Consider the following 12,494-nt stretch of genomic DNA (forward strand, 5'->3'; position numbering starts at 1 on the left):
GGGGGATAGAAAGGGAGGGGGCTGACTATTCTTGGGGGGAAAGGGGTGTGGGGGATGCAGGAAGAAACTGAACAAAAATTGTGCACCTAGGGATGAGGACAGTGGGGGAGGGTGGGGAGGGCGGAAGGTGGGGTGGGAAACAGATGGAGGGGAGCTATGGGGAGAAAAAAAGGAACAACTGTAATAATCTGAACAATAAAGATTTAATTTAAAAAAAAAAATAAAGGGCACATGACGGTTGTGGGCTTGATCCCTATAGGGGCGTGCAGAAGGCAGCCGATCAATGATTCTCTCTCATCATTGATGTTTCTATCTCTTCCTCTCTCTTCCTCTCTGAAATCAATAAAAATGTATTTTAAAAAGTGGTTGATTAGAATCCAGGTTTATCAATGATCAAGACCAGTACCATTAATTCTAACTCTTTATTTCATACATATGCAGTATATAAAATAAATGTATTACACTGTGGCAAACAGTACATACTAGAAACATCCAGAAAGCTCACTTAAGAACACCACCACTGAGCAGGATTTCTACTCTCCCACCCTGTAAGGTGAGAATGATACTGTTCAGGGCTCTGGAAGACAAGCCCCCATTTCTTCATAAACCCACAGAGGTATTTTTTACTCTATAGTCAAGACAATCTAATATTTGCCACTAGGGTTGATGGTAACTGAATCTTAAATCAGTTTGTGTGGTAGGAAAATGAAGGGAAAGAAAATTACCTTTTCAGGTTGTGTAAAAAATTTCATTGGAAGTACTGGATCCTTTGGTGAGTCTGCATTGCACAAAGCACTTTTACTATTTATAACACACAGAGCCACATCACATACAGTATAAAGTTTCTAGGGAGAAAAAAAAAAAGAAAGGTCATATATAGCTTTCAGTAGTGCAAAACAATTACAAGAACCAATTCTACCCAATGCATAAAATGGAATCAAAAGAAGAATGTGTGGTTATTATTTATTCCTTGAACATTCCGCATTTGTATTTAAATGTCTCCTGTTAATGCCAAGTATGCATTAACAACAGCAAACAAACCAAATCAAAGTAAACCAAAGGAAACAGAAAAAAATAAGATCTACTTGTTTGTAAATCTCACTAAAAGTTTGTGAGACAGTACATTTGTAAAATGTATTAGTTCTCATCCCCTTGCTCTGGATAAGTTTTAATGTCTTTTCAGAGTAATAAACAGGCCTCAAATAATAGAATTCAATAATAACGAAACACAATAAAAAGTGACTATAAGTATATATTGGTACATTCTGTAATCAATGTATTATGTAATAGCAAAAACAATGGGACAATAGTATTTTTTTCCTGTGACATCTTACGGGACCAACATCTTACTTCATTTGTCTTGGATTCATCTGGAGACTGGGCATCTTTTGTTAACTTGATGTTCTCTGCCATCTTCTTCATAAAGGCATGGCTATTGTTTTCATTCTTTGTCATTAAAACTTCAAGCATGAACCATAGGCACCTAAATGGTAAACATTATTCACCTATTACAGAGACTAAATGTAGGTGTTTTTGCTTAAACGGATTAAATATCTTCTTGGAAAGTTCGGATACTTGAATATAATAAGAGTAAAATATACAATGGGGGGGGGAGGAGACTTATGTAATACTTTAAACAATAAAGAATTTAAATTAAAAAAAAATAAAGAAAACCCTAATGAATAATAGAAATATCCTAATAATATTAAATTCAAATGGAAAATTAAATCACCAAAATATTAAAGACAGCTAATAATGAGAAAATATGAGTTTCATGAGGCACATAAAGACTCATTCTAGCTCAGCCAGCGTGGCTCAGTGGTAGAGCATTGACCTATGAACCAGGAGGTCACAGTTTGATTCCCGGTCAGGGCATCTGCCTCACAGTGTGCGGGGAGCAGGAGGCAGCCAATCAATGAATGGTTCTCTCTCATCACTGAAGTTTCTATTTCTCTCCCTCTCCCTTCCTCTTGAGGGGGGATGGGGGGGACGACTCATTCTAACCCTGACTGGTGTGGCTCAAATGGTTAGTGTTGTCCTGTATTGTGAAAGGTCTTGGGTTTGATTCCCAGTCAGGGGACACACCTAAGTTTTGGCTTCCATCCTCGGCCAGGGTGCATATGGGAGGCAATTGATATATCGCTCTCACATTGATGTTTCTCTCTCCCTTCCCCCCTCTAAAACCAATAAACATATCCCCAGGCGAGGATTAAAAAAACAGCTAACCAGTTTGGCTCAGCAGATAGGGCATCAGCCTTCAGATTCAAGGGTCCCAGGTTCGATTCCGGTCAAGGGCATGTACCTTGGTTGCGGGCACATCCCCAGTAGGAGGTGTGCAGGAGGCAGCTGATCGATGTTTCTCTCTCATCGATGTTTCTAACTCTCTATCCCTCTCCGTAAAAAAAAAAAAATCAATAAAACATATATTAAAAAACAAACAAAACAACAAAACCCACATACACACAAAGAGTATAAAGCAAAAGCCAGCAATGGAAAAGAAAGTAAGTATCGGTTTAAAGTTTCTTGGAGGCCATTTGTAGACAATCCTAGGCCATCTCTCACTCTTTCACCCTGCATCACATACCAAATTCTGGTTTACATAAAGAATACTCTTGGAACCAGTGTTTTATGATCGTTTACTTGCCTGTCTTTCCTCTAGAGACCAATATGTACCTGGTGTAACAAATCCCATTTGTATTACCCCAGTTTTGCCACAGAGTATTTTGCATGTTCACGCATATTCTCAGGCATTATCTTTTGAGGTTGAAAATAAAGATCGTTTAAAGCAGAGAAATTTTTACTTCATGGCTTTCTTTCTAAGTTGTCAAACTAAGTAACTGAAGTATGTATTAATATAAACAACAAAAATAACAAAACATAAAACTATAAAAGGCACATAAAGGACCAACCAGATTGAGTTAGCTGGAAAACTTATTTACACGAAAAACTTAATTTGCTGATAGTAGAATAAATGTACTATGCATTGCCCTTGGTTTGGCTCAAGCAGGATCTTTGAGGAAACTGCATTTTTCTTATGGGGTCAGCAGTATGGCTCAATTAGAACACTTTGCTCAAATGTCAGTGAGTGAAGAATTATTCTAGCTTTGCCAGGGACCCTCTATATCAGGGGTGGGCAACCTTTTTATGAGTGTGTGCCAAAACCAGCAAAATCTCTCCAAAAATTCTGTCAAAGTATGGCATTCAAAGTAGGAAGCTTCATTCCCTGGAATGCTCTTCTATAAAATACTGTGTGTGAGGTTAGGGGAGGGGGAAGATATTACTCTGAAGTCTACTTTAATAGGTGAAAATAAGTGCAAATAATTACAAGAACCAATTTTTGCTTAAATGGATTAAGTATCTTCTTGGAAAGTTCTGATACTTGAGTATAATAAGAGTAAAATATACAATGGGGGGGGGGGGAAGGAGACTTATGTTAATACTTTAAACAATAAAGAATTTAAATTAAAAAATATAAAGAAAACCCTAATGATTAATAGAAATATCCTAATATGAAATTCAAATGGAAAATTAAATCACCAAAATATTAAAGACAGCTAATAATGAGAAAATATGAGTTTCATGAGGCACATAAAGACTCATTCTAGCTCAGCCAGCGTGGCTCAGTGGTGGAGCCACTAGGCACCAAAGTTCATTTATTTTTATTCATTAAGATATACTATAGCCTTACTAGCACTATCTCAATATGCCTAGTTTGTAAAAATTGTAAAATTTTTGACAATTTTTTTTAGTAAACTGTCTTATTTCTTTATTAAATATATATTTAAATTGGTTCTTGTAATTATTTTGCACCTTTAATCCTTAAAGTAGGAAGTAAAGGATTAAAAGAGGTAATTAAAAGAGTCTTTTATTAGAATAAAAGTGTTTTTTTTCTAATGGGAATAGTAAGAGAAAAAATTAAGCAATTTTTTTTAGTAAATTATTTTATTTATTTATTAAATATATATCTTACTGATTTTTTTTGCAGAGAGGAAGAGAGAGGGATAGAGAGTTAGAAACATTGATGAGAGAGAAACATCGATTCAGCTGCACTCCCTATTGGGTATGTGCCCACAACCAAGGTACATGCCCTTGACCGGAATTGAATCTGGGACCCTTGAGTCCGCAGGCTGACGCTTTATCCACTGAGCCAAACCGGTTAGGGTTAAGCATTTTTTAAAAAGTAAAAATAATTTTAAGAATTAATGAAAATCAACATGACTTACTCTTTAATATCACGAAGCTGGTCAACATCTTGTGATCTGGTAAAATCTGGATCATGGGCTAGCAGATGAATCATGTATGGAACTACGTATTCAGGCAACAGTGATAATAATTTCTCTAAAATGAAAACATTATTATTAACAACAGTAATGGTAAATTTAAACCCCCCTCAGTTATTCTACATTAAAGGCAACATAAAACCCAATATTGAAATATTTTATTTCTATTTTAAAGGTTATAAAACCAAAAGAATAAATTACATGATATAGAGCAGGGGTGGGCAACCCCTGGCATGTGTGCCAAACATGGCACGCCAGTAACTTTTGCTGGCACGCAAAAACCCTCTCTTATAATCTTCCATTTACAATTTTTGTCTTAATATCAACTTTTTTATTTTTCAGATAAATTCAGTGTAGGTGCATCTTAGATAAATAATTTTACATAACAAGTTATCTTAAAGACCATAGACATGGATTGATGAGAGAGGGGAAGAGCAATTTCTATGCCTCTGCCTTAACTCTCCCTGTTTTTCCTAGATCCAACCAGTGTTTTGGTTCCATCCACATACACTTGTGAATCTTTGTTCTCAGTGATGAATTTTGTTAAGTCTCGTTATAGGAGTAGCCTGACAGATGAAAGTAGTAGCTCGTGCATATCTCTGAAGGTCACGAAATATAAACCTGATAAAGAATCTGTCATCAGTGATGCAGCAGCAAAAGTCCCACTGATAATATCAAACGGAGTCATAAAGTTTTCTGTCGGACTATCAGTGTACATGTATACATTAAAAAATAAATGTATTTCTCATCATCATATACTGTGTTTTTGTCGCTCAAATGGATTTTATTATTTCTTCAAGGTTCTTCACATACGTACACCTTAAGAGATATCAAGGAGGCGTAACATGTTCTCAAAAAATTAGGGCTGGCACGCAGAAGAATTTTGAGTCAGAGATTTTGCTGGTTTTGGCACACACTCACAAAAAGGTTGCCCACCCCTGATATAGAGGGTCCCTGGCAAAGCTAGAATAATTCTTTACTCACTGACACTGACACTGACATTTGAGCCAAGTGTTCTAACTGAACCATACCGCTGACCCCATAAGAAAAATGCAATTTCCTCAAACAGTATCATGCACTATAGAGGACTCAGAAACCAGAACTTTAGTTTGTAGGTACATCATAATTGCAAAGAGAGCATTCTATAAAAATCTCAGTGTTATACATTACAATAGAAATAGATAAACTACTCCCCCAAAGACATATTGACGGGATATGCTTGCACACTAGAAACTTTCCTGGTGACTTACCAGTAGCCATGGGGTTCTGCTTAATGTACTCCCTGCGTATACTGATATTCTTTAGTAAACACTGTCGTGCATGTGCTCTTCTCTCCTTCACAGGATCTTTGGCACATAAGGCAAAAATCGCCATATACTCCAATGGAAGAAGTAACTTCACAAGGGCCTTATGCAGTTTCTGAGCAAATATCTGCCTTACTTGGTAGCACTCATCCTACAGCGCAAAACCAAAAATACTTAAATACAATCTCTTTTATACACATATCCACACAGTAAATGGATCTATATCCATAGAATACTTTCTATGTACTTAACTTTGAAGGCTAAGTAACTGACAAAAATAAGATGGTTACTTACATTAATAACAAGTGCACAGAGCTGAAACTGTTCTGGGGTTATAATTTCATGGTAACAAGGTTCCTGAGCAAGCTTCATTATGGCACTACCAGCAGCTAATCGCAAGCGAGACATATCAGATTTACTATAAACAAAAAAGAAATAAACATTTCCTATAACCATTATCATTCATAAAAATACTTTGATCCCTTTTTTGCGTATTAAGTATCCAGCACAATTTATGCTTAAAATGACAATGTACAAATATAGGAAAGCTACTTTGAGTCCTTGAACTCAATATAGATAAAAAGGCTCGAATCATTGTGACTATCTGATAATATATTCATGTGCTTTCATTTTTAGTTATGGTCTAGCTTAGATCCTCCACACAGCCAATAAACTCTGCACACGATCACAACCACACTAACTGCAGCTATCAGAAGAACATTAGGAACTATGCTTCTCATTTTAAGAGGAATACAGGTTCACTGTAGAAAATTTGATACAAAAAAACACCAAATTAAAATTACCTATTATTTAAAACATATTTCCAACAATTTTTAAATGCACATGCTTCTATACACACGTTTAATAGAATTCTATCTTAAGCCTATTGTCTGATGAAACGAATGGCTAGAAATTAGGAAATGATTTGTACCAGAAAAGGGCAGGTATTAGACAAATATCTAAAAGGAAAGGATACCACCCTCGCCAGCATGGCTCAGAGGTTAGAACATTGGCCTGAGCACTGAAGGGTCGAGGGTCTGATTCCCGGTCATGGGGCACGTACCTGGGTTTGCAGGTTTGATCCCTGGCCGGTCAGATGCGTGTGAGAGGCAACTAATCGATGTGTCTCTTTTACATCGATGTTTCTCTCTCTTTTTCACTCAGTCCCTTTCACTTTCTCTAAAAATCATTGGGCCCTAGACAGTCTGGCTCAGTGGATAGAGCGTTGGGCCTGGGGACTGACAGGTCCCAGGTTTGATTCTGGTCAAGGGCACATGCCTGGGTTGCAGGCTAGATCCCCAGTAGGGGGTGTGCAGGAGACAGCAGATCAATGATCCTCTCTCATCACTGATGTTTCTGTCTCTCTCCCCCTCTCCCTTCCTCTCTGAAATTAAAAAAAAAATAAAATAAATCATTAGAAAAAAAATCTTCGGGTGAGGATTAACAACAAAATTTAACGGAAAGGATATGGAGATGAGAACCAGTCTATCTTGGGTACCAATCTCCGAGGAGACTTTCTTTAGCACCATCAGTTTTAAAAGGGAAACTGGGAGGTCCATGCACTCTCACCCAGTGGACTTTTTCTCACCTCAATCAGGGGTGGGGAACGTCTGGCCTGCAGGCCGTATACGGCCTGCAAAATCATTTGGTCTGGCCCTGCCAAGGTATTAGGTGTGAGTTCATGAAATGTTTGACCAAATATAGCAGGCTAATTTTTTAAAAAAAAATATGTTTTATTGATTTTTTAGAGAGAGAAAGGGAGAGGGATACAGAGTTAGAAACATTGATGAGAGAGAAACATCAATTCAGCTGGCTCTTGCACGCCCCTACTGGGGATGTGCCCGCAACCCAGGTACATGCCCTTGACCGGAATCAAACCTGGGACCCTTCAGTCCGCAGGCCGATGCTCTATCCGCTGAGCCAAACTGTTTAGGGCAGAGGCTAATTTTTAAATTGATAATTTTGTATTGCTTGTGAATGATGCTATAAATATCTAAATGGCCCTTGGCAGAAAAAAGGTTCCCTACTCCCGATCCTAAATAGTAAAAAGTGACACTGAATGGGATGAAAGGACGATCTTCTCACTTCAACTTCTATGAGAAACATAGCATGGCTTTGAAGACTGTAGGAAATGTGAAAATCTGGTCAGAATTCATAAGGGACTATTCTTTAGCGTAGCAGTCGCCAACCTTCTGGACCTCACAGACCACCAGTTGGCGACCGCTGGTTTAATATACAAGAAGAGAAAGCATGGCACTCTTGGGTAACAGGACTGTCAAAGTGATCATTGGTAATAATGAGGGACCCTTAATTGGCTTCTGAGGCAGCAAGAGAAACACTTCACAGGCTTGATCTCATTTAATTTTCATTCCATAAGATGAGGAAATTGAGGCTTAGAAAAGTGATTTAAGTTCACAGTTAGTAAACAGATTATATAATTGTATTAAGTTTCTGATTCTATGGCCCAAGTTATACCATAGGTATGTAATATCAAATTATAATCTACCTAATATTGCATGATATGTGTTCTATAATTAACCACTCCCCTATTTTTTTGTGATAATAAAAAATGGTGGAAAGAGCATGATTCTTTTACTATTTCATGAGCATAAAAAGAGTCTAAGGATAACATTTTTAAGAATCTAGACAAAAAATGACAAACTGTCCTGACAAGACTGTGCCAATATATATTTACTGGAATAATGAGGGAATCCATTTCCCTGATCCCATGGAACTACTGCTTTAAAAATATATAAATAGCCCTAACTGGTTTGGCTCAGTGGATAGAGCGTTGGCCTGTGAACTGAGGGGTCCCAGGTTCGATTCCAGTCAAGGGCATGTACCTTGGTTGCGGGCACATCCCCAATAGGGAGTGTGCAGGAGGCAGCTGAATCGATGTTTCTCTTTCATCGATGTTTGTAACTCTCTATCCTTCTTCCTTTCTCTAAAAAAAAAAAAAATCAATAAAATATATTTAAAAAAAAATAAAAAAAATTTTTTTTGCCCAGCTGGCATGGCTCAGCAGTTGAGCGTTGACCTATAGGTCATGGTTTGATTTGGGTCAGGGCAAAGCCAGGGTTGTAGGCTTGATTCCCAGTAGGGGGCATGTGGGAGGCAGCTAATCGATGATTCTCTCTCATATTGATGCTCCTATCTCTCTCTCCCTCTCTGAAATCAATAAAATAGAAATTAAAACAAATATATAAAATATATACTTTTGCTGATCTAATAGACAAGATGCATCACTTAGGTTTAAATCATATTTAGTGATGTTAAACATTTTTAAAAAAACATTTTTATTGATTTCAGAGAGGAAGGGAGAGGGAGAGAGAGACAGAAACATCAATGATGAGAGAGAATCATTGATCGGCTGCCTTCTGCACACCCCCTATTGGGGATCAAACCCGAAACCCAGGCATGTCCCCTTGACTGGAATCGAACCTGGAACCCTCCAGTCCACAGGCTGAGACTCTATCCACTGAGCCAAATTGGCTAGGGCATGTTAGACATTTTTAAAGGTAAACAGATACATAGTCTTCTGGGGATCCTGCCTATTTATCATTGATTTGTAAAAGCTCCTTTTATTAAGCCTTTGCCATGCACTATACATAGTTTCCCTAAATTTAAAACTTATTATTCCTAACTCAGCTCTAATCTTCAATCTGTTCATACAAAGCTGCCCTTGGCTTATTCTATGATAAAAGTAATTTTTCATGATTTTCTTCAGTTTATCAAAACATTCAGCATCTCTACTGTAAATGCTCATTTCCTATCTCTTCCACCAGAATGCATATTCCTTGGAGGGAGAGATTTTTGTATGTTTAAAAAGCATAGCAGTACCTGATATGAGAGTGCTCAATAAATACTCTATGAATAAATGAATAATAAAATCTGTCCTCTAACACCAGTTTTAAAGTATAGGATGCATCACCAGTAGAATTCTTTAGTTATCTCTGTTAGTGCTTTCGAAATCTAGTATATCAAGAATTTGAAATAAGCTAGGATCATAAAAACTTGTGGGTTTTATTTTCATCTTAGAAAGAACAGAAAGTAGAGATGGTAATTTCACAGATTTGAAAAGCAAAAATGTGTAGAAATGAAAACATTTATTTTGCATTTGCAGGACCTTGTAGTCTTCTGCAATCCACTAGACAGTGGTCGGCAAACTGCGGCTTGCGAGTCACATGGGGCTCTTTGGCCCCTTGAGTGTGGCTCCTCCACAAAATACCGACTTCTGTGCATGGGCCAGAAGTTTCAATCGCACTGTACATGCGCGCCTGCACGTGGTATTTTGTGGAAAAGCCACACTCAAGGGGCCAAAGAGCCCCATGTGGCTCGTGAGCCACAGTTTGCCGACCACTGCACTAGGAGGCTGCAAGCCGTCTTTTTTTGGAACCTACACTGAAATTTTTATTCCTTTCATGTTACCAAGTCACTCCACTTTTTAAATCACTATACTATACAAGGTAAGTTCCTTAAAGGAAAGAACGGAATCTTACCTGTTTTTGCTGCAACGTTTTTCAGTGTTTTGTTTGCAAAGAGTAGTATTCAACAGATAATTGATGTTGAAACAAATGCTGATGCTAACTGTAACATTACTACAGTGATAATGACTAAAAATGTATTGGGAAGAGTTTAGTCTTTAGGAGTGAAGAAAAATACAGCATCACTATTGAGATGTAAAACGCAAGTGAGTGCATGAAAATTGATTCCAAAGTACATGGCACAATTACAATATTCAATATTAATTAAGTAAATAATTCCTATGTAAGCTCTACCAACATTGAGCTAAAAAAATTAAAAACGAAAAAAAATCTCACCTGATCCTCTTCTGCTCTGTCAGGTCACCCTCACTAACCAACATCGCTGATAATAACCGAAGAGTTGAATTGGCAGATTTAGATTGGTTGTTTTTCATACCCAACAGCCACCTTACCAGAAGTTTAATTGCCTGTACCTATAAAATATTAACATGCTAAAAAAAGAAAGCAACCTAAAATACCATTTAATGGAAGATTAATTTAGTTAATTTGATAAGTGAAAATACTTAATTGCCAGCAGACATGTTTTATTAAACAAGTCTGCAGAATAACAATAACAATAAGGACTAATATTTATTCCATTTAATCTGCCACCAGGCACTTTTCCTGGGGCTGTGAATGTATTAACTTATTAATCTCCAAGCAGCTTTATGAGGGAGGGAAGTATTATTTCCACAATAAAGACAGCTGAGACATTATCATGACAGAGAACTGCCCAACGTGTGGCTCCTGAACTCATGCCTTTCACACTCTAACACTTGCCCAGTGTTTTTAAAGTATGTGAAAATATATTGTTTAAAATAACTATTTAAACTATGCCAATTAAAGTGATTAAAAATAACTATAACTATTTAGATACACTAATATTCTTTGTAGTACTGAAAAACTATTTTGATGAAACCATCAAATCTAATTCAGTCTCATTTAACATTCTGGTGAAAAAAAAAAAAACAACCAACACTAGGAGATTCCATTTGTGGTCATAATTACTTGGAAGCTTATACTCAAAAGACTGCAACCAATATATGTGAAAGCACTAGCTAAAGGACCTAGGTGTTATTTAATATATTTACTGACAACCTGGAAAAAGGAACTGATGGAATATATAATGACTCTGAAGTTACACAAGGTGAAACAGATTATCAAGGAAAGTGATAATGGAGAAGTCTTGTTTTAAATCCCAACACTGCCACTTTAAAATTAGAGTTATGAGGTACAATTTACATCTACTGAAAGTTACCAATTCGATGACAGCCATCTGTTTTTGCCAAGTTAATATTAATATGCTTATAGGTAGGTAGATAGTGGTGGTGAGGCTAGATCTGAGATCTAGATTTTGAGCATCAACATTCTGCAAACAGTCACTTGAGTAAAACAGCCTCACTGAAAATGTTTTAGCAGCAGGAAGGTCTACTACATAAGATGCCGACGTATTATCTATATATAAATAACTCAGTGAAAACTATGGTTTCTTTGAGAAACACACAACTTTTGATTTAAAAATAAAGCAACTCATTTGAAACTGATTCTTAACTATTCAGTTAAAAAAAGGTTATCTATGAATGTTTATTATTTCAACATAAAAGTTATCAGGACCTGCATAAATTTACCTTTGCTAGTACTTCTGGGGAAACCTCTTCATCTGGAGACCACAATTTTCCATTCTTCTCACCTGTTGACTATAGTCAATTGAATAAATTTAATTTTTAGAAAAAAAATTAAAGTTTTTCTCATTAAGTTTTTCATGCTGAACAATGTAGCGCTATAGGGAAGTCATCAAGAATAGCTTAGGCCCTAACCGGTTTGGCTCAGTGGATAGAGCATCGGCCTGCGGACTGAAGGGTCCCAGGTTCGATTCCAGTCAAGGGCATGTACCGTATTTGCCGGCGTATTAAGACGACTGGGCGTATAAGACGACCCCCTAACATTTCCACTCAAAATACAGAGTTTGTTATATACTCGCCATATAAGACTACCCCCTCTTCCGCACACCTTCCACACACCAAATAAAAGGTAAAACAATATCAAATTTGATTTTAACATTTTAATTTATATTCAAATGCTTATGACATGCAGGAAAACTGTCACAAGGCTGTATGTAATCAAACATATACATAAAACAGTGCAAGTTTATTACCGGTAAACATACCGGTAATTCACTAAAGAAAACACACTCTATAGACTGGTACCGTAGATGCTTCTCAGGAACACAGGCAAGCAGCCCACAACCTAGAGGGACTGTCAATGATAGAAGAAAGATAACAAATAGAGGTAGAGAGCAAGTGCCGGTCAAGTCCCTAGCAAGTTTGCTGGCGTGACAGTTTCACCTTAAAAGCCTTCAAACTCCTCTTCATCATCTGATATTAAAA

The 12,494-nt window shown here is 37.0% G+C and overlaps 1 protein-coding gene across 6 annotated transcripts in view; it reads right to left on the bottom strand.

The window, feature by feature from the left end:
* Positions 1–12,494, bottom strand: part of PDS5A (PDS5 cohesin associated factor A) — a 104,456-nt gene that overhangs the window by 17,101 nt on the left and 74,861 nt on the right. For 2 of the 6 annotated variants that reach the window (XM_015561016.1, XM_006759299.2), the window contains exons 21-27: positions 11,736–11,804; positions 10,405–10,541; positions 5,879–6,002; positions 5,531–5,735; positions 4,224–4,338; positions 1,351–1,483; positions 726–845 (exon numbers count right to left, since the gene is read on the bottom strand). In XM_015561016.1, coding sequence (XP_015416502.1) covers positions 726–845; positions 1,351–1,483; positions 4,224–4,338; positions 5,531–5,735; positions 5,879–6,002; positions 10,405–10,541; positions 11,736–11,804 — 903 coding nt within the window. Of the gene's footprint in view, positions 1–725; positions 846–1,350; positions 1,484–4,223; positions 4,339–5,530; positions 5,736–5,878; positions 6,003–10,404; positions 10,578–11,735; positions 11,805–12,494 lie in introns of those variants that run through there. The other 4 variants (XM_015561017.1, XM_015561021.1, XM_015561018.1 and 1 more) reach the window with 4 other exon arrangements.

This window comes from Myotis davidii, unplaced genomic scaffold (assembly GCF_000327345.1).
Source record: "Myotis davidii unplaced genomic scaffold, ASM32734v1 scaffold235, whole genome shotgun sequence".
Classification (NCBI taxonomy): Eukaryota; Metazoa; Chordata; class Mammalia; order Chiroptera; family Vespertilionidae; genus Myotis; species Myotis davidii.